Source organism: Oryctolagus cuniculus, chromosome 15, assembly GCF_964237555.1.
Source record: "Oryctolagus cuniculus chromosome 15, mOryCun1.1, whole genome shotgun sequence".
NCBI classification, from domain to species: domain Eukaryota; kingdom Metazoa; phylum Chordata; class Mammalia; order Lagomorpha; family Leporidae; genus Oryctolagus; species Oryctolagus cuniculus.
In genome coordinates this window covers 31,979,829-32,001,407 of record NC_091446.1, presented here as the reverse complement: position 1 = coordinate 32,001,407, position 21,579 = coordinate 31,979,829, and the positions used below count along the sequence as shown (strand labels likewise).

Genomic DNA, 21,579 nt, shown 5'->3' with positions numbered 1-21,579 from the left:
TCGGCCCCCTCCCTCCCTCCCCTCGGTTCCATGCCAGCCCAGCCAGCGTGAACAGCGCCCCCTTCTCCCCCCAAGCCATGCTGCGACCTTCCGAGTTCTTTTATTCTCTGTATCACCCGCTCTCCGTGCCTCGGCTGAGTTCCGTGGCATCATGTTCAAGTGCTTCACCCCCCTCCCCTCCTCCTGCAAGATCAAGGCACTTAATTGCCAAGCCAGCCCAGTGCACGGAACGGGGGTCTATTTGGGAAAAAAATCGACTGTACAAATCTCGGCTGAAGCGCCTGCATGTTTATTCCCTCTCCCAGGGAAACATGGTTTATTACCAACACTCGGCCGTCCTGCCGTACGTTCTCGCACGGAGCTCTCAGGCACTTTGATGGGGCCTGAGCCGTGCAAACTATTTTATTGTTCAGTCATTTGTCCCCACAAACTTTGTCAGACAGGCTGACATTAATCTCCACCGCTCACCACGGTGGAGACTTGGCTGGAGAAAGGCGTCACGAACCCGGGGGAGGCAGCGGCCGCCTTTTCTGGGTAGGGCGCTGAGATGACGGCCGTGTCCGGAAGCAGGGGGATGGCCCACATGACGCCCAGTCCCCCCACTCCAAGTATCCTTCTGGCCCCAGGATTCAGAGGCGGGGGCTGCCGCTTGGGCGTCGCTACCCAAGATGGGACGGATTCGCTGGGAAGATCGAGCAGCGGGAGCATCTGTGTATCCCAAGTGAGGCTGGAGCTCCCCAGACACTGCTGTGCACAGCCTGGCTTCCTGATTTTTGGAACGCAAACCCGGAACTGGGACGGCTCTGCCCTCAGTGGGCTGCCTCTGTGGGTTATCAGAGTGTGGCTAGCAGCCGTGGCCTCCCTGGACAGGTCCCCTGGCAGACTCTGGCCGAGGTCCTTCCCCCCGATCCCCGCCACCGCCCCGAGAGCCAAGCGGGCAATGGGCCTTCCAGAAAGGGGAGCTCTGGAAACAGGAACACGATCCGCTGAGCTCAGTTATCCATGACCGGACTCCGCCGATGTACGGGGATTTAGCCCTCCACTGGGGCTGCTTACGTGTAAGTAAATAATTTCATCTGCTGTTTGTTGGGCACCAAAGAGTGATTTAAATGTCACCCTTTGTTTCTCCTGCAGAACCTCATGGGGTAGGGCAGGGAATGCGCAGGAGGCTCCAGGGAGCAGCTGGTGCCTCACCCCACTTTCCCACAAACCCCTGGGCCTGCTGTCCCCACCGGACCCCCTGAGGCTGGCACCTGCCAAGGATCTCACCTGGCAGGGGTGGAGGAGCCTTCTGCAGCACTCCCCTCCCCTCCCTTCCTCCTCTCAGAACGAATCCTCTCAGAAAGAATTCAGCTTCAATACATGGGCACACCTGCTCCCTGTGGTCTCTGGAGAATCAGAGCCAGGCTCGCAGGGGCCCGGCCCTGACCCCCAGCCCACAGCCTGCACAGTCACTCTGCATACCTGTGTACTTGCTGACCCCAGCCTCGGCAGCCACGTCTCTGAGCGCCAGAATGCCCCGGGAGAGGTCGCTGGCCTCGGGGTCCATCTCAATGAGCGCGTCAGGCCCCACGTTGCCGTAGGCATAGTTGGCAATGTAGATAGAGTAACGTCCGGAGCCCTGGGGGGAACAAGGGAGGGAGTGGGGTGAGCAGCCCGCCTTGGCTCTGCACCATTTGTCCCCAGCTGCCCCGCCCCCACTGAGGCGCGGGGGTTGGGCTCAGCGGGCAGTGCACACGGGGCTGGAGCAGTCCAGAGGGGCTGCTCTCCAAGGCTGCAATGTGAATGCCACCCCCAGAGTGGCCCAGCGGAGCAGCAGCGGGCTCCTCCTCCCATCCTGTTCCGGTAGAACACACCCCTCCCTCTCCCCCACAGCCACCTTTTTATAGACAATTTTCTAATGTGCCTCCCTCCAGCTGCGCTCGCTCCAGCTGCCAGCCAGGGTAGCTGCTCAATAAATATTTGCTGATTGATTGATCCACCAATTCCCATCATTCTCAGCTCTGTCTCACTCTCTCACGACCCCCACCCCGTCCAAGCTCACCCCAGCCAAGATGACAAGCAAATTCCTGAGCCACCTCCCTTTCCCCTCCCGGACCCCGGTCCTCCTTCTGCCTCCCAGTCCCTTCTTCCCCCCTTGATAGCAGAAAGAAAGCTCTCACTGCTTCTGCCTCTAGAACGCTGTCGTGGGCATCTTCCCCCTCTATGCACCCAGGAGAGGCCTTGGGCACCAGCCCCTCTTTGCTGGAGTCATTCTCTCGTCCAAAACAGTGCTGCTGAAAGATTCTCTGCTGCCTGTTATTAGAACAGTGTTATTTTTTCCGTAGATGCTTCCTCCTTCCCGAGAGATGCACACTTCCTAAATCAGTATTCTAGCTTTCCTCTCACTCTTCTCACCGCTTCCTTCCGAGTAATCAGACAGCAAACATTTCTTGAGCACCTACTGTGTACAAGGTGGCCTGCTAGGGGGCACTTAGGACAAGGTCCCTGTCTGTGGGTGGTTTTGGCTTGAAAGGCCAGAGGACACAGAGGAATAGCCGGGTGCCAGGCAACGGGACCGCGCTCCCATCACTCTCCCAGCCCTCTCTGCCTGCTTCTCTTTCTTACCCTATGGCACCATGACCAGAATTTATTTTATTTTATTTTATTTTATTTAGTTTTTTTGAAAGGCAGAGTGGACAATGAGAGAGAGACAGAGAGAAAGGTCTTCCCTTTACCGTTGGTTCACCCTCCAATGGCCGCTGTAGCCGGCGCACCACGCTGATCCGAAGCCGGGAGCCAGGTGCTTCTCCTGGTCTCCCATGCGGGTGCAGGGCCCAAGCACTTGGGCCATCCTCCACTGCCTGCCTGGGCCACAGCAGAGAGCTGGCCTGGAAGAGGAGCAACCGGGACAGAATCCGGTGCCCCGACCGGGACTAGAACCTGGGGTGCCGGCTCCGCAAGGTGGAGGATTAGCCTATTGAGTTGCGGTGCCGGCCCATGACCAGAATTTTCATCCCATCTAACCACCTGCTGATTTTACACGTTTTTAGGGGCCGTTTGCTTCACTGACACTGATTGAGAGCCAAGGGAGTCTGACTGGTGGGTGAGGCCCAGGCGAGAGCTCAGGGGGTCCTGAGGGATGTGGGTGCACCTGCAACCACTGGAGTAAGTGGCAGAGACTGTGGATAGAATGTCCCGGAGCTCGGAGGAGGAGCTGCCAGCCCAGAGGCAGAGCACCTCCCTCGGAGAACAAAAGGTTTCCCCAGGGGAGTCTCAGCCAGGAGAAGTGGAGGGGAAAAAGGCTTCCAGGCAAAGATGAGCAAGAGTGATGCACCCAGGGAGACCGCAGCAGCTCGGGTCCAGTGTTGCTGGAGTAGGAACTGCAAGGCAGGCAGTGTCAAGGTGCGAAGCTGGAGAAGGCGACAAAGCTGGCCCCTGAAGACTTCCCTGCCCCCTCTTCTAGTTACCCAAGTCTCCGGCCTGCTACCCAGGGAGCCACACAGATCTTGCTACTCAAAGTGGGCCTTAGACCAGCAAAACCGGTGACTTCTGGGAGCAGGCAGAGAACAGAAGCCCAGACATGCAGAATCAGAATCTGCATTTGAAGGAGACCCATGTAGTTCCCAGTTTGAGACAACTACACCTTGCTTTACACCACGTTGGCTTCTTGCAAGGTTCTTCCTATCACAGGAGTTTGGTGTGTGTATGTGTGTGTGTGTGTGTGTGTGTGTGTGTGGAATGACTGGATGGAGAGAGAATGAGGGGGCCGCGGGGAAAGCGCGCCACTGTGAGCCGCTCCCGACCCCACCAGCTGTTAGCAAGCTCATCAACCAGTGGGCAATTAAGTGCAAATGGTCTGCAGTGCATTCTGCTAGAAACCAGGGTCTTTATATAGTCCGGTGATACCTTACTGAAGCTCCTTGCTTCAACTTGCTGGGGTGATAAAATGGATAAACACTGATGGCTTACGTGATAGGAGATTGCAGAAGCCCGCATGGGACTTGACCACAGTGATTCTGGCAAGGGGCGATGATTCCAGAGGAAGGAGGAGCTTCTGCAGCTCTAGGTCCTGGCCAGGGGCTCTCACATTCTGCATCAGAATCCACTGGAGGCTTGTGCAGACACACATGCTGGGAGCCAGCATCGCGGCACAGCGGCTTAAGCTGCCACCTGTGATGCCAGCATCCCATATGAGCAATGGTTCAAGTCCCGGCTGCTCCATTTAAGATCCAGCTCCCTGCTAATGCACCTGGGAAAGCACTGGAAGCCCAAGCATTTGGGCCCTTGCACCCACATGGGAGACTTAGATGGAGTTTGGGGCTCCTGGCGTTGGCCTGGCCCATACCCGGTTGTTGTAGGTATTTGGGGAGTGAACCAGTGGGTGGAAAATCCCTTTCTCTCCACCCTTCACCCCTGCTGTTATTCTGCCTTTCAAATAAGTAGAGTAAATCTCAAGAAAAGAGCTGCAGCTGCCGGCCCCACCGCCGTTTCTGAGTCAGGAGGTGGGGTGGGCTCTGAGAGGTCCCAGTGATCTGGATGCTGTCGTTCCGGGACCCCACTTGGAGAACCACTGGTCTAGGGTGATCTACCTGGGTCCCAGTCCAGGTGGGGCCCTCACTGGCTCTGCGTCCTTGGGCAAATCCCGCACGGCCTCCCGCTGCATTCTGTCACATGTTAAATGGGGATCGCATTCCGCCTGCTTTCTGGCAGGGGTGCTGAGAAGATGGGATGAGACAACGTATGTGAAAGGTCTTTGAAAAGATGAAAATGCTATATAAACATGAGGCATCATCATTATCGATCAGGCAACGCTTCTTGTAAGAGATCGCTGGCTTGGAGCCTATCCAGGGGCTGGCGAGTGATGAGACGGCCGAAGATGCAGGGCAGGCGGGGGTTCAAGGTTTGGGGCCGAGGATGAGTAGGAGGGGGAGTGGAGAGGAAGGGAACAGCGCCGTGGGGCTGGGCTATTCGTCTGGTGCCCTGGCTCCCAGATGTAGCATCACAGTCACGTGGGCTAACAGGGCTAACTGAACCCCTCCCCTGACCCCTAGGTTGGGGGGCAGGCCTGAGCTTGTGCATTTCTTTTTTTATTAAAGATTTATTTATTTATTTGAAAACTGGAGGCACAGAGACTCTTCTATCCACTGGTTCACTCTTCAGATGGCTGCAATGTCCAAGACTAGGCCAGGTGGAAGCCGGAAGACAGGAACCAGTTTCATCCAGGTCTTCCATGTAGGTAGCCGGGGCCCAAGCACTTGGGCCATCCTCCACTGCTTTTACCAGGCCAGCAGCAGGAGCTGGATGGGAAGTGGAGCATCTGGGACATGAACTGGGACACGCCCATACAGGATGCTGGCATTGCAGGCGGGGCCTTCACCTGCCACACTACAATGCCAGTCCCAGCATCTGCATTTCTTTCTTTTTTCTTCTTCTTCTTTAAACATAGTTATTTATTTATTTATTTGAAAGGCAGAGTTACAGAGAGGCAGAGGCAGAGAGAGAGACAGAGAGGTCTTCCATCTGCTGGTTCACTCCTCAAAAGGCCACAACAGCCAGAGCTGGGGCAATCTGAAGCCAGGAACCAGGAGTTTCTTCTGGGTCTCCCATGTGGGTACAGGGACCCAAGGACTTGGGCCACCTTCTAGTGCTTTCCCAGGCCATAGCAGAGAGCTGGATCAGAAGTGGAGCAGCTGGGACTTGAACCGGCGTCCATATGGGAGGGATGCCAGCACAGCAGGCGGCAGCTTTACCTGCTTCGCCACAGCGCCAGCCCCAGCATCTGCATTTCTAACAGTGCTCACGCTGGTGGCTTAGGGACCACACTTAGAGAACCACTGAGCAGGTGGACAGCCTACAAGGCCCCAGTGAGCACTGTGGGGCCGAGGACAACTGGCATGAGGAATGCTGTGTGAGCACCCCTGGTTAGGAACCTGTGTGGGTGTCATTTCACCCCCTAGGCAGGGTAGCAGCGGTGGGCGGGGCTCAGTTCCTGCTCTTCCTCTGCCTGCCGTGTGCTGTATGACTAAGGCCAAGCTGCTGAATTGCTCACAGCCCACTCCGGATCTGTCCAATGGGATGCGACAGCACCTGCCTCACTGGCTCATTGCATGGATTCAGACAGGCGTGAGTCACTGGGCACAGGGCGTGGCACATCGTGCCTTTGACTGCCAGTTGTCGGCTGTGTCAGCGCTCCTGGGTTTCCCCACACCACGTGCTTTGCTGCCTCTCAGCTCCCCCGGCCTTGGCCTCTGCCTGCTCCTCCCTGCACAGCGCGCAGACCCCAGGCGTGGCTCAGGTGGTGGCTGGACCCTGGGGGCTGAGCAGCCTTCCTGGGGAGCAGTGCGACTTTGGTCTCCCTCGTGCCTCTGTCCTACGGGCGTAGGTGTGCGGATGGCCTTCTCAGCACAGAGTGCGTTGCGCCATGCCCTTCATGGCTCTCCTTCAGTCCTCTGGGAAACTTCCCACTGACCAGGCGAGGCAGGGAGCGGGGCTGGGGGTCAGGGAATGGGGAAGAGGCCCCCAGCTGTCAGCAGGCCTGGTGCGCCCAGGCCCTCCTCACTCCCGGGGCTGCTCGGCGAGCCGCTCCCCAGCCCCGCCCACTGGGCAGGCATCCAGGTGGCACAGATTCAGGTCAGGGCTAAATGTGGCTTCACAGCCCAGCTTGGCTTCTCTTCCCAGCACCAGCTTGTTAAGAAATAAATATTTATACCTGGCACCTGCCTTCTCCCGAGGCCTGGAGGCCGCTACTGCGAAGCTTCGCACTGAATCCCCAATCCCCTCGGTGCCGCTGCGATCCCGAGGCGCGCCGACCCCCTTGCCCCAGCTCTCGGAACGGGGACAGAGCCGCTCCCGTGGAAGCTGGCAGCAGCTGGGGCCCCGGTTTAGTGACGACTGTTTAGAAGGCCAGGGAGGTGGGCGGCAGGGGAGCAGGTGACAGGAGGGATAAATCACCTGCACCGCACGGCTTGGGCTCCGGCTGGGCCTGCCAGGACCAGAGCCTGGCAGGCAACCACCCGCACCCCCAACCCCACAGGGCAGATGGCCGAAGCTAGCTGCTCCTGAGCTCCCCACTGAGCCTGCCTTCCACACCCACTGTGTCGGACACCCGTGGGAGGGGTGGGGAGCAGGGAAGCAGCCGCTGAGCAGTGGAGAACTTGTTCGTTCAGGAACCCCCCCCCCCACCTGGGAACCCCTGTGTCGGGCCTTGGTCTGTTCATGGGCGCCTGTGGCTCCATGCCATGGCACCTAATGAATGTTAGCTGAATGAGTGAATGAATGAAAGAATGAGCACAGGATTTAGAGCTACGACCACTAACCCATTTTGGGTCCTCAGGCTGGCCAAGTCCCCTCAAGTGCCCAGCGGACATGGCGATGACCCCCTGCTTCCCCCTGCTGGGAGGGCGCAGGGGAGAAGGAAGCGAGTTGTGTGCTCCGACGCGGGCTGCGAGGCTCGGCTCAGTGCTCAGCACCCGCTCCGGGCGAGGCTCTGTGGGAGCTCCCTGTCACGACTGTCACCTGCTGGCCCCTCTCCTGGCAGCTGTGTGCCTTCCCCTTCTCCCCAGGCCCCAGACGCCCCTGCACTCACCGTCCTGTCCACACAGGCCACAGAGCGTCCGGCGAAGAGGCTGGCCACGCCACGGGCCACGTTGACCTCGTCACTCAGGATGTCCTCCCAGCGGTTGTTGCGGAACTTGAACAGTTTGTCTGTGTATGTGGCCACCCCTAGAGAGAGGAAGAAAGGGAGGGCTGGTTGTAAGTTCCCACCTCTGGCTATGTCTCCCGGCACCTGCCACAAGGCAGTCGGAGCCAGAGGTGGAGGAGCATTTGCTTCGAGGAAGGCCTCGCGCAGGTGAGACTCTGCTGGGGACACACGTGTGTTATCAGTTGTGGAGAAAGACTCCCAGACCTGTGAAGACAGCTGCCCAGGCCCCGGGACCCAGGTGGGAAGTACTTGGCTGCGGTGTGTCTGGGCGGGTCCTTGACGGCTGGAACCCACCCTGTGCCGCGCTCCTGCACCTGTGCAGTGACAAGCCTGGCACTGCCCACCTTGTGACAGCCATGCTGGGCCAGACGGCTGTCTCCAGGAGCACCCTGCATTCGCTGCTGGATCCTAGGACCTAATCTGGATCTCCAAAGAAATGGTCCTGGTTGGTGGGTAGGTCCCTGAGCCCACACTGAGGAAGGAGGCTGAGCTTGGCCAGAGGTGGGGGTGGTTCAGCCTGGAGAGGGATGCAGGGTTAGGGCGGCCCTGGGAGGTCCCTGGTCCGTGGGCTGGGAGCCTCGGAGGGCAGGGTCGCCAGCTCTGTCGGATTCCTGGCCTCCTTGAGGACAGGAAGGAGGCCAAGGCCCTCCAGCTCACCCCTCGCCAAAGGCGATTTCAGGGGTCTTGTGCCTCTGGAGGCCGCTCTTGACTAAGACTTGTCCTGGGGACAAGGCTGGAGCCGCAAGCCCTTCCAGGCGGCCACAGAGGCAGTGCTCTGCCCTCCGCCCCACACTGGGCCTACTTCCTGTCACTGGAGGCCCAGAGCACTCTCACAGTTCGCTGTACAGCACAGGGGACCCAGGCAGGGCAGCCACCGAAGGAGTCGGGGAGGGTGAGCTTTAGAGAACCTGGGCCAGCCAGGGAGGAGACAGCGGGCTCGGGCTGGAGGCAGGCAGTGTGGGACCGCGGAGCAGAGCTCGGGTGGGTGGGCAAATGAGCAATATCAGTTCACCTCAGAGTCTACCTTGGGTAAGGCCATTGCATCCAGGCCTCAGTCTTTTCATTTGCAAATGGGGCTGACAGTAACTGATGCAGGTGTCCTGAAAGTCATAAATGAGATGATGCATGTGACAGGTCTGGCCCAGGGCCCCCCAGAGTGGCCAGAACAGCTGGCTTACTCTCCAAGGTCCTTTACAGGCATGGGCACACACTGCAGGGTGCGGGCAGAGCCAGGGAGTCTGTGAGGGAGTGAGTGTGAGGATGAGCACAAGTGAGAGTGAACCAGTGTGAGGACGGGAGTGAGCGTGCGGATGACAGCAGTGGGTAAACGGCCCCTTGGTGGCTCAGCACAGGACAGGACAAAGCGTCTGGCTTCTGGGGGTGGCAGGGGACCTCCTGAGACCACAGCCTCCTCTGTGGTGGCCCGGCAGCCAATTAGCTGTGTTAATATTTCTGCAGGCAACATGAATATTTATACAAAGTGGGATAAGTGGAGCTACCCCAGCTCCCCTGGGCCCAGGACAGTGTGCTACCTCCTGGGGTTTCTCACACTGGCACAAAAGCACTCGAGGCTTCCCAGTGCTGGAGAAGGGCCTCGGACTAGGCTTCCATCCCTGCGGCTGAGCCAGAGGCCATGGCAGGCTCGGCCCTGCTTCTGGGTGCCTGGGGGGCCTCCAAGGACGCCCCTGCACCTCCAGCCTGCCACCTTGGCCGTCTGCAGGCAACCCTTACCTGCCTCTGCCAAACCAGGACCTCCTTGGCCTGGGCACCTCCAGCGAGCCTGGGTTACACTGCACCAGCTCACGCCAGGTGGCCACCGGGAGCTCCAAGGGCACCTTCAGACTCAGTGGGAGAAATTTCTCCAGCCGTCAAGTTCTGCTGCAGCCAGACAAGAGAAACTGGGCTCCTCGGCTTGCCTCATCATTTCCGACTCCTCCTGCCCACCCAGGCCAGCAGTTCCCAAAGTGTGCTTTGTGGAACCCCGGTCTCTAGGAGTGGCCTGGAGAAAGGATTCTGTGATTGTCTGAGTTTGGGAAACACGCGTTTATCTTGAGGAGATTCTCAGTAGACCTCAGTCTATTACGACTTTGAAAAGTGCTGCAGCAGATTACCTGCTTAATTTCTTTCTTTAACCCAGGCTTTCCCAAACGTACTTGGCATGGAACCCTCTTTTTTTCCGCAGACCACTCGTCAGCATCTGTGGGACCTACGCTGCTCCCACAAGGTGCTGATGTCTGGACAGGCACTGGGCTTCGTGGCCAGCCTCCTGGCCTCTAAGCGCACCAGGGACGCCCCGAAGAATAAACTAATTAAGGTAAAATGTGCAACAGCAATGCAGGGCCTTGTAGATCATAAGTGGGAACGGCAAAATCAATGGCAGCCCCTCTGCAGGCAGAGGCCCGCAGGCCTGGGCGACAGGAGGACGGGAGCTGGTGATTTAGGAAGAGCTAGCGCTCTGGCAGCTGCAACCTGGGTAATTAGGTGTGTCAGGAAGACAGATAAACAGCGAGCTGTGCGGGTCGATGGCACAGGCGATAAACACCCGGCCCCAGCCCCCGGCCCTTGTCAGCGGCCGTGCCCGCTTTCTGGCTCCTGTGGCTGCATGCGGCCCCGGGGTCCCTCCCCAAGCTGGGGGCAGATAGCGGGGAAGAGGAGAGAGGGACCCTCTCAGGAGAGCAGAGGCAGGGAGAAACAGGAAGGCATTCAGGGCAGGGCAGGGGGCTCTGGGGGTCACCACCCCCATTGAGAGGCACTTCTGAGAATTCCCTTTCCCAAACCAGCTTCTGAGATCTTGGCATTAAAAGAACATTGAGGTCCCAGAGTTCAGTGGATCTGCAGGTTCCTGCTGTGGACCGGTGGGCAGGCTCCAAGGGTGAGGTCCAGGTGCCAGGTGCCGCCAGAGGCTTGCATCTCTCTTCCTGACTCAGGGTGCTTCCACGGGACAGGTAGAGAGGCGCATGAGACAGCAGGAAGACCAACAGGGCACATCACATCCGCTCACTCATAAACCCCATTTTGCAAATGAAGCACCCGCGGCACCAGATGATAAAGGGGCGGCCAGCAGAGCTTGGCTGCGCAAGACACCCATGAAATCTTGGTGGAAGAGGTCACTGTGGTCAGGGAGGGCTTCCAGGAGGAAGAGGCAGACATCTGCAGAGGGCTTGAAGGACCAGAGTAACAGCAACTCCTGGGAACGGAGTGCTTACTATGGTCAGACTTTGCCTGAAAGCACTGTTTTTAAGCAACCATCATCTCATCTAAATCCTGAAATGCCACTTTACAGATGGAGAAACTGAGGCAGACAGGTTAAATTGATCCAAGGTGGCAGAGCTGGTAAGTGATGGGGACAGAGTCAAAGGCAGGTCGTTCCGGCCGCAGAGCCTGTGCTGAGCATCGTGGGCCAATGTGGCCAGGCAGGGAGGGAGAGCGGTGCCCCTGGCAGGCAAGTGGCAAGGAAAATGCAGAGGGGATCTGGAGCCCAGGAGTCAGGGAGAAACATGGCGGAGTGGGGAAGACCCATGAATTCCTGCACTGAAGGTGGGGGGCTGATGCTGGGAATGTCAGGGGAGACACTGTTTGCAGGAGACCCAGTGGGCAGCAGAGTGAGCCAGGGGTGGCCCCTTTTTGTGGCTTTTTTGTGAGCTGATCAGCGTGGTGACAATGGCAGTGGAGGGAAGCTGGAGCAGGAAGGGAGGCAGGACTGGTGGGTGTGGTGGGCAGAACAAGGTGGAGGTGCACAGCGTGGGACCGGGGACCCAAGCAGGGACAGGAGGCCAGGTGGGTGGTGGGGAGCAGGAGCGTGGTTTCAGGCAGTTTGCATCTGGGGTGGTCAAAGCGGGGCTGAGAGGGCGTGGCAAGAGAGGCTGCTGGCCATGAGGGAGAGCAGCTCACTCGATAGCAAGGCTGGAGCCGGGGATGGAGAATGACCCGGGTCATAGACTGCGTCCCAGGAGCAGCACATTTGAGGCATAGGAGGGAGGAGAACGAGCAGAGGAGGAGCCGTCGGGTACACAGGAAAGGGGGAGGTTCTTCATCTGGAAGGTCAACGTGTCCAGGGCAGTGGTGTCCATTGTCAGTGGTCCTCCATTCACCATCCTGTCATCCTGCCTCACCCAGCTCCACCCCCAGAGGGCACCCTGGAGCCACTCGGAGGGAGAGAAGGCCATAAAGAGCTCTTCCCAAGGATCACTGGTCGGCCGCAGCGCCTCTTCCCCCAGGGGCTGTCCCCAGCCCTGCAGAGGACCTGATTCGTGTTCTGATATTGGAGGCAAAGAGCAGGGCGACAGGTGTGTGTGGCTGGGCAGAGGCCTCAGCCTCCGCCTGCTTTCTACGGCAAGGAGACTCATGCCATACAGCACAGTCGGGGAGGTGGCCAGCGACATCCCTTCTCCTGGGTGACGCTGGGAAAGCCATGGCCCTGTCCTTTCCTTCTCTGTCAGATGGGATAAAGAGAATGGCCACCTACTCCTTCATCAGGTTGTGAGGGTTAAAGGAAAACAGTGACGCAAAGTGCTTAGAACAAGGCCTGGCGCCCGAGGCCTGACACATAACAGCCGTGTTGCCGTCAGCATTGTTGGGGAGCCACAGCCCAGGAGGCAGGTGTGCCATTAGGAGTCACGCGCTCTGCCACACCCAGCCAGTGGAGTGGCAGCAGAGCTGTGATAGCCCCAGGGGAAGACAGGAGCAGTTCAGGCAGAGCACACTTAGAGAAGGGTGACCTCGGGCCCTTCTCCTCCCCATAATTCCCAAGTTCAGTCTCCTCCCTGCCGGCAGGGGTGAAGGGAGGTCTCCCTGTGCCTGCCTGGACCTCTCTCACGACAGCGACTGTGCTCTCTCCACAGCCACGCCAGGAAGCTGGTACCTTCACTCCACAGAGCCGCCAGCGCTCCAAGGGCTAACTCATCTGCCTGAGGTCGCCCAGTTGTTGTGGGCTGAAGGGAGGGCTCGCCGGAACCTGCAGTGTTCACGTGGGCCTAGTGATGAGGCACCTTAGGGGTGCCTGAGCCATCTCCCCAATGGAGCCCCACTGGGAGAGCTGCGTCCACACGGACCCTGGCTGGGGGCGGTCAGCAGACCCCAGAATCCACGTTAGGGCCCAGCGAATCATACGAAGAGAGGGTGGAGGCTCAGGGAAGCACGTCCCAGACTTTGGTGGGCACAGGCAGCTCCTGGACAGTAACATCGAATCTGGTGCAGCCTGTCGGGGCGGGGCTGGGGAGTGTGCGCGGCTGTGAGTTCCCAGCCGATTGCAGCGCCGCTGGTCCACGCATCACACTTGGAGTAGCCAGGCAAGGAGCTGCTGGCTGAGAGTGCTCCTCCCAAGATCAGGGCGCTTGTGTGTGCGTTGTGTAGGCAGGAGAGGCTTGGAAGTGCCGCCATGCGGGCCTCCTTTCTCCTCTTCGGCACGGGGACAGGTGCTCTTCTCCTCTCCAAGAGGTTACAAAAGCCCCCGTGGAAGCCTCTCCAGACACGACAGGAGCCAGGAAGCCGTAAAGAAGAGCGATAAATCCAAGTCCACAAAATGAAAGCTTCCCCCGCTGCAAAACCCAACGTGAGCATAGACAAAAGAAAAATGACAAACAAGGGAGAGCTCTCCGCGACTTGTGTATTTCAGACAAAGGGCTCATTTCCCTAATTTATAAAGAGGTGTTACAAATCCATAAGGAAAAGCCCAATAATCAATAGAACAAAATGGGCAAAGGCTTTGAGCAGGCAAGAGTTTCAAACACATAAAAATATTCTCAGCCTCACTCATTTTAAGAAAAATGAAAATTAAAACTACACTTGGAAATCAATTTTTCCCCATCAGGTTGGCACACACTAAAAGGAATTGATGAGACTTTGTCCTGGTGAGGGCGGGATGGTGCTCCGCGGGTGAGGAAGCATGTCAGGCACGCCTCGCGAAACCACACTGCACATTCCTCTGAGGGAGTGAGCCCCTCTGTGAACGTCCGACAGATACTCCTGCGGGGTGGCCACGGTGGCACCGAGGGCTAAGCTGCCGCTTGGGCACCCACATCTTGTACTGCAGTGCCAGCCTGAGCCCCAGCTCCTCGACCTCGAGCCAGCTTGCTGTTAGTGCGCCTGGGGAGGCAGCAGATTCATGGCCCAAGTGCTTGGGCCCCTGTACCCACGTGGGAGATCAAGATGGAGTTCCGGGCTCCTGGCTTTGATCTGGTCCAGCCCTGGCTCTTGTAGGCATTTGGGGAGTGAACCAGTGGATGGAAGAGTTCTCTCTCTCTGCCTTTCAAGTAGATGAAAATAAACATTAAAAAAAGAAAACAATAACAAAAAACCAAACAAAATGCAGGACAGATGTACCCACAATTGTGGACAGTGGTACAGTGTCCACACTCATTTGGTGGCACTCCTTGTAAAGGCAAAGGATTGCAAACACTCTAAATGTTCATCAGTTGAGGATCCATGAGATTAATGCCGAGCCTGTGAATGGAGTAGTATACAGGCAGGAAAAGAATGAGAATGCCCTCTGTGAATGGTCATGAACTGAGATCTAGAATACAAAGCTAAACGAGAAATGCAAGGTGCAGAACCACGAGTGGGGCCTGTGACGGTTGTGCAGAAGAGGGGTGCGGTATACGTATTCTTCAAACAGTGCCTTGCACATAGAAGATCCACTACCCACGTGCTTGATGCCCCCGGCCAGTCCTGTGGGTGGGAGAGCTCAAGACCCTGCCATGAAGGGCTGGGCTGGGCGGGCAGAGGACCCCTAGGGGGATGGGCTCTGATCGGGAGGTGCCGGCCCCGCCTCTCGCCTTGTCTGCACACTCTCCTGCCTGGTTTTCACTGAGCAGCTTTGCCTGGAACACCGTGCCTCGTATTTTCCCAGCTGGATCAGGTCGGAAGCAGGACTCCAGGCCCTGGCTTCTTGGAACGTGAGCAGTCTTCCTCCTTTCCCTCTCTCACCTGCTTGCCAGGGATCCAGGCCCTCCTGGCGCCATCCTCGGGGCAGTGTCTTGTTTACGCCACAGCTGTTGTGCTCCTAGGGCCTTTCTCCCCCACGCCGGCCGGGAGGAAGCCCGGGACCCTGTGCCCAGGGCAGCTGCAGAGGCCTCAGCCAGCATCTTCGTAGCCACAGAATCAAACGGCAACCGCTCAGAGAGTGCACACCGAGTCCCAGGTACGGCTCCAGGTGCTTTGCCTTCCTTAGCTTCGGGCGTATTCAGTGCTAAGTGACAAGCACTTCTTTGGGCCCTGGAGCAGTGAGCAAGACAAAGTTTCTGCCCCACGGTGTGTCAGGGCTCCAGCAGGAGGCACAGGCAGTAAACACCCAGCGAGCCGGGGCTTGGAAGGCGACCGAGGCTGGCGAAGGCGCGGGGAGGCGCAGGGGCACGACTTCAGAACTAATGCTCCCGGAAGACCTCATGTAAGGCGTGAGATCTGAGAATGCCAGGGCGAAAAACGTTTTGGGCAGAGGAAAGAGCAAGTGTGGAGGCCTCAGGCTGGAACTTGAGAAGCATGGAGGACATGAGGTGCCCCAGTGGCTCCCGGAGGGTAAGGGTCTGGGACCTAGTCCAGGGGCCGTTCAGGGAGCTGAGCTGATGGAGCTGTAGGACTCTTCCTGTCCCATGGATGAGGGAGCTGGGACCGAGAGCGGCCAAGTGGGTCGCTCATGGTCACCCGGCGTGTGAAGGGCAGGGCCCCCGTTTACGCAGACTGACTCCATAGGACACTGCCCAGCTGCAGGGACCCAGGCCTCTCTCTCAGCGTTCACGGCCAGCGGCCGGCTTTGGGAGGCGAGAGGGCTGGCTCTTCCCTGGCCGCCCCCTACTCCCCACTTCTCCAGCATAGGCCGAAGCAGGCCGAGCGGAAGGCTGTGGGCTTGCCAGGGCCGGCCGGAGCTCCTGCTGTGGTCAGGGTGGCAATGGCTGAGTGTGTGCCAGCCAGACCCGAGGAAATGCTGACCTGGCACAAATGGCAATGAATCAGTCGGATCACTCAACTGGAAAATTAACTCAAACCCGCAGAAGGTCGCCAGGAGGTGTGTGCCTGGGTCTAGGTCTGGGCACTGTCTTTCCTCCAGCCCTGGGCGCCCACTCCAGCCCCTTCAGAAGAACACCTGTGCCTCGACACCTGGGATCCCAGGGCCTTCCGGGCCAGTGTCCTGCCTGCCTCCCCTTGTCTTCCTCCTGCTGGTCCTAATGGCCCGGGATGCACCTGCTCTGCCTGGAACTCATTCATCCAATTCTAATGGAACTCCTAAGATGTTTGGGTCTGGCTGGAGCCACCGAATGCCACAAAGTGACCAGCACAGGGACGCTGCTCCTAAGAGCTTACAACCAGGGCGCTGGCAGAGGGAGTCAGATAGCTAGAGAAATACGGGGCCATGCTAGGGGCAGTGTCACCCCTCCCCCATGAGGGCAGGATTTCTGGGTTTCAGTCCCCCAGCCATCCTCAGTGCCTAGAGTAGTGCTGGCCCAGAGTAGGCCCCAGTGACTGGAGGCATGAATGGACAGACGGGGCTGCTGCTGGGCTGAGTCCGGAGCTAACAAGGTGAACAAGGTGGTGGCCCTCAATTTCGGCTGCCCGCGGGAATCAGCTGGGAGCTTTGCGATCTGATAACTTGGTCCCCGGCATTCAGATTGGGGTGCCTGGGAGGCAGCTGAGCGGGGCTTGCTGCACGCTTCCTGGGTGCCGCCTGGGCAGGGACACAGGCCTGCTCACAGAGGAACACTTACAGAGCAGGCGAGCGGCTGCTGCCCCGGGGACACCCGGAGGCTCCCCCGCAGGCGCTCTATGCTGTGTGTCCCACACAGCCCTTCCACAGTCCCCTCCGCCCCCGCGCCGTGCCTCCTGGAGCCTTCCTCGGGACTCACCCCTGGGTGCTGCCCCCTTGCTGACCTTGCCCCACATGAAAGAGTTGATCGGTCCATCAATTAATTGTGTCCTAATCCAATCTCGGCTCGGTTGGCGGGAGGGCAGTAAATCCAGCTGGATGCTCATGCCCTGATATTTGTGTAGGGATAATTACTATCTCTCAGGCCTCACTCGGTGGCAAGATGAGATGAAAACCCATAAAACACCACTCGGGGCTGTGGCTCATTGTTTCTTGGCTGCACACTGCTGGCTGTCAGCCAGCACCTCCCGCCCCTGCCCATGGCACGGGCTCCAACCCGTCTCCTCCCATTCACGAGGCTGGCAGGGCGCAACCTCAGGGCACTCTCAGGGTTGGGGCCTGGCTCGGGCTTGGCAACCAGTAGGGGCAACATTATGGCGTGGGGGAAGGGCGGTGAGTGTGTGCATATGTGTCTGGGGGTTCCCAAAGCCAGATGGTCACCAGCCTCTAGGGGGCAGGGAGAGTTCAGGATGATGACTGCCCTGGTCTGAGCTGGGAGGTTGCATCCCAAGCAGACCCAGGAGCCTGCTGCTAGCTGGAGGGAGGGTACATCCAGGGCCTACAGGGACAAGAGGGCCTGCATCCCTCAGGTGCATGCCACAGCCAGGGTCTCCGGCGTGGATGTCACAGCTCAGCAGACTGAGTCGGGCCAGAGAAGCCGTGGGAGCCGGGGTGGGGGTCGGCGCAGGAGCACAGCCCCCGTGTGGTGAAGCCCTGAGACCCAAGGGGAGCCAGGTGCTTTCCTGAGAGAGCCAGAGAGCGTCCGGATTAAAAGGACGGATCTGGGGTCAGAGCCAGATGTGAGTCCTGGAACTTGCAAGCTGTGCGGCCTCGGGCAAGGCAGGAGCTTCTGGGTGCCTGTGTGTGCTCAACACATAGTGGGATTTACCGGCCCTGACGTGATGGAGCCGCTGGGGGGCTGACAGTGACAATTCACGTGCAGTGTTTGGATCAGGGCCCGGCACAGGGTAGGCACCACTTAAGTGTCAGCTGCTGTCGCGCACTGTCGCTATTCCTTAGCTTTCGGGCACTGATGGCTCACCCGTCCCCTAGCATGTGGGACTTTGCGGCTCCGAGCACGGCCCCTGGACAGCAGCGGAGCCCGGGAGCATGTCAGAAATGCAGGCCTCAGATGCCACGGCTGGAGAAGGCCCAGTGGCCTCCTCTGCTCACACCCCTCCACCTCTGCCAGGGCCCGGGACACAGAACTACACGCTTTGTGCCCTGGGAAGGTGGGGTCCTCCTGGGAGGTCACGGCCAGAGCCTGGGAGCCAGCGACAGAAGCCTGAGGAAGGGCCAGGGTCCCCAGTGACCTGCCACCAGCAGGTGTCGGGAAGGGAGGCGGGGACGCCGTCCTTACCAGAGAAAGCGTTGTTGGTGTTGAGGAAGTAGATCTCCTCGCGGCCGTCTCCGTCGATGTCACAGGCCGTGACCCCGATGGCGTTCCCCTGCCGGTCCCGCAGCGCGTAGTAGGGCGAGCTGCGCTCATCCACAGCGATGTTCACCAGCCGCTTCTGAGCCCGGTCGTACTTCAGAACCAAGTTGGGGCCGTTGTACCTGGAGGTGGAATGGGGCAGGGCTGCTGGGGAGGAGCAGCTGGGCCCGCCCAGGCCCGCTCAGCCAACTCTGGGCTGGGAGTACTCAGGACCACGGGCACGGGGGGCAATGCTGCTCTGGTGCATTCCGGGGGCCCTGGGTGATTGATGAGTACCCCCGAGTCAGATAAGGACACAGGCAAAGTGAGAGTCGGCTGGGCCCACGTGGGCCCACGTGAGCAGCAGGGTGGTGGCGGGGAGTGGGAGCCAGGGACAACCTCCTTGAAGAAAGCAAACGCCTCCCTGGCACTTTGCTTGCCCATTTCAAAGTAAAAGACACCTGTGTATTTATGATCTCATTCACTGAAATCCCACAACCCATTTTACAGATGAGGCAACTGATGCTGTTCATCAGAGAGATGGGAGCTCAGAGAGCCGCCCGAGGTGACACAGCCACTGAGTGTCTGGTGCAGGGGCTCCAGCCCAGGTGCTTCCTGTTCCGCCGAGAGCTCTCGTGTGCATGACCCTGGAGGAGCGGGAGGCTTTGGCTTTGAGATTCGGGACAACTGTCCCCCGACAGAAGTCCCAGCATCTAAGCAGGAGCCTGAAGTCAGCCTCGTAGGTGGGCGAGTTCGTACGCCCCTGGAATTACTAGGAGGACCTGCTGGCCTGCTGGCTCAGAGGAGCTCCAGAGCAGACAGAAGCACCCATCACCCCACCCGCCGTCTCCTCTCCTGCACCCAGACGGCCTCCTGCTGAAGCCCAGGCACGCTCTTTTCTTTCTTTCTTCTTTTTAAAGTAAACTTATCTTTTAATTGCATTTTAAAAGTTTATTTTTATCAACTTGAAAGGCAGAGGAATACTCTCCCCCCGCCACCACCACCAGAGAGAGAGACTTTCCATGTGCTGGTTCAGTCTCTAAGTGACCCAAACAGCCAGGGCTTGGCCAGGCTGAAGCCAGAAGCCTGGAACTCCAACCAGGTCTCGCACGTGGATGGCAGGGCCCCAAGTACTTGCACCACCGTTTGCTGTCTCCCAGGACGCATGCGCAGGAAGCTGGATTGGAAGCAGAGTAGCTGGGACTGTAACTAGGATGCAAATGTCCCAGGAGGCACCTGCCCCACCCCCCAGGCTTTGGCCTCAGGGACTTTGCACCTGCTGTTCCCTCTGACTGGATGCTGTTCCTCCACACGGCTGGCTGTTCACCTCCTTCAGGCCCTTGCTCCTTCTCTGTGGGCCTTCCCTGCCCATACTCCTAGAACCTGCAGTCCCCTCCCCACTCCCCACACCCCCCCACCTCAGCTCTCCCACACACTTTTGCCACTGGCTGATAAATCTTTGTTCATTTTTCCTTCACTGTTCCTCATTCAGCCCCAAGAGGGCAGACTTTTTGTCCGTTTTGTTCCTGATACCTAGGACAGTGTCTGGCACTCAGCAGTTGCTCAATAAATGTTTGTTGAATGAATGAATGAAACCCCAGACATCCTGTTTGAGCCTTAGGGCTTAGGTGTCACCTGGTCCATTTCTCACCACCGCCTTTCCAGTGGGAAAAATGAGACCCTGTGGGAGAGTGCGCCTGAGGCAGCAGGCCTGTGGAGGCCCGAGGCCTCCTCCCGCCTTCTGGGAAGACAGCTTGCCGGAGCTGTGAAGGAATCCAGCCAAAGCCCACCCACGGGCCCGTGGCCCCTCAGCTATGTTTGAGCCCGAGCAGGTGTGTCTGGAGGGCACTTCCCTGCCAGCAGCTCTGCCAGGGCCCTGGGGGCGGGCGGGCAGGAAGCGCTGTCCAGGGTGCTGAGAGAAGGCGCTTCTTTCCTTCCTGGAACAGAGCCAGGCTGGCCCTCTGCTTCCTCACCAGGATGCAGGAGCCAGGGCAGTGTGGGGGTGCTGAGCACTGGCTAGGGGCCGAGTCAGGACCCTGGGTGGGAAGGTGACGCTGTGACAGACAGCGTCTGAGGGCTGTGTGGCCAGGGCGCCCGTGTCTGGGAGGGAAGGCAGGCTGCTGGGCTCAGCACCGTCAGCAGCTGGCTCCTGCCCTGGGGCACAGGGAGTGCCATGTGGGCGCTGAACACTGCCCTAAAGGCCACCTGCTTCTGTGAGCGCCACACCCTGGGCCTCCTCCACTGTCAGTCATGCAGCTTGTAGGGGTGGCACTGGGTCTCTGCCTGTGTCCCAGGATCTGAATCCTGTGTTCCTTCCACACTGCCCACACTGTCAACACTCAGTCCTATGTGTGTTTTTCCTGGCAGCCTCCCTGGAAGCAGCCACCCTGAGAAATGCCCGAGAACCTCATGTAGACAGTGGCGATGATGACAGCACTGCCTTGCCACCGCACTTCACAGTTTACAAAGCACTGTCTCATCTTTGATCTCATTTGCTTCTTTGTTTTCATTGTATTTGAAAAGCAGAGAGAGACTGACAGACAGAGAGATCTTCCATCCATTGCTCATTCCCCAAATGTCCACAATAGTCAGGGCTGGGTCAGGCTGAAGCAAGGAACCTGGACCTCCATCCTGGCCTCCCACATGGGTGGCAGGGGCCCAGCTACTTGAGCCATCCCCTACCCTCCCAGAGTGTGGCATTAGCAATAAGCTGGGTGGGAAGTGGGGCAGCTGGGATTCAAACTATGCACTCTGATATGGGATGCAGGCACCCAGGTGGCAACTTAACCACTGGGCCCAATACATGCTCCTACTTGCTTCTTAAAGGGCCCAGTTCTGGCGGAGATGAGGCTGGTGGTGTTAGGCTGGCCAGTTTTCCCACTTGAAGCTCCTCCTTTGTAAAAATGAGAGTGGGGGCTGGCGCTGTGGTATAGCGAGTTAACGCCCTGGCCTGAAGTGCCAGCATCCCACATGGGTGCTGGTTCGAGTTCTGGCTGCTCCACTTCCAATCCAGCTCTCTGCTATGTCCTGGGAAAGCAGTGCAAGATGGCCCAAGTGCTTGGGCCCCTGCACCTGAGTGGGAGACCCGGAAGAAGCTCCTGGCTTGTGGCTTCGGATCAGCACAGCTTCAGCTGTTGTAGCCAACTGGGGAGTGAACCAGTGGATGGAAGATCTCTCTCTCTCTCTCTCTCTGCCTCTCCTCGCTTTGTGTAATTGTGTAATTTTTTATGTTTTTTAAAAATTTTTGACAGGCAGAGTTAGACAGTGAGAGAGAGACAGAGAGAAAGGTCTTCCTTCTGTTGGTTCACTCCCCTAATGGCCACTACGGCCGGCACTGCGCCGATCCAAAGCCAGGAGCTAGGTGCTTCCTCCCAGTCTCCCATGCGGGTGCAGGGACCCAAGCACTTGGGCCATCCTCCACTGCCCTCCTGGGCCACAGCAGAGAGCTGGAGTGGAAGAGGAGCAACTGGGACTAGTACCCAGAGCCCCAACCGGGACTAGAACCTGGTGTGCCAGCGCCGCAGGCAGAGGATTAGCCAAGTGAGCTACGGCGCCGGCCGCTCTCTCTGTGTAATTATGACTTTTAAATGAATAAATAAATCTTTAAAAAAAAAAGTGACAGGCTGA

General features: G+C 58.5%; 1 protein-coding gene across 2 annotated transcripts in view; it reads right to left on the bottom strand.

Annotated features, from left to right (window-relative positions):
• The window catches only part of CRTAC1 (cartilage acidic protein 1), a 143,840-nt gene that overhangs the window by 33,803 nt on the left and 88,458 nt on the right, over positions 1-21,579 (bottom strand). For both annotated transcript variants that reach the window (XM_008270310.4, XM_051824045.2), the window contains exons 3-5: positions 17,899-18,095; positions 7,568-7,704; positions 1,465-1,621 (exon numbers count right to left, since the gene is read on the bottom strand). In XM_008270310.4, coding sequence (XP_008268532.1) covers positions 1,465-1,621; positions 7,568-7,704; positions 17,899-18,095 — 491 coding nt within the window. The remainder of the gene's footprint in view (positions 1-1,464; positions 1,622-7,567; positions 7,705-17,898; positions 18,096-21,579) is intronic.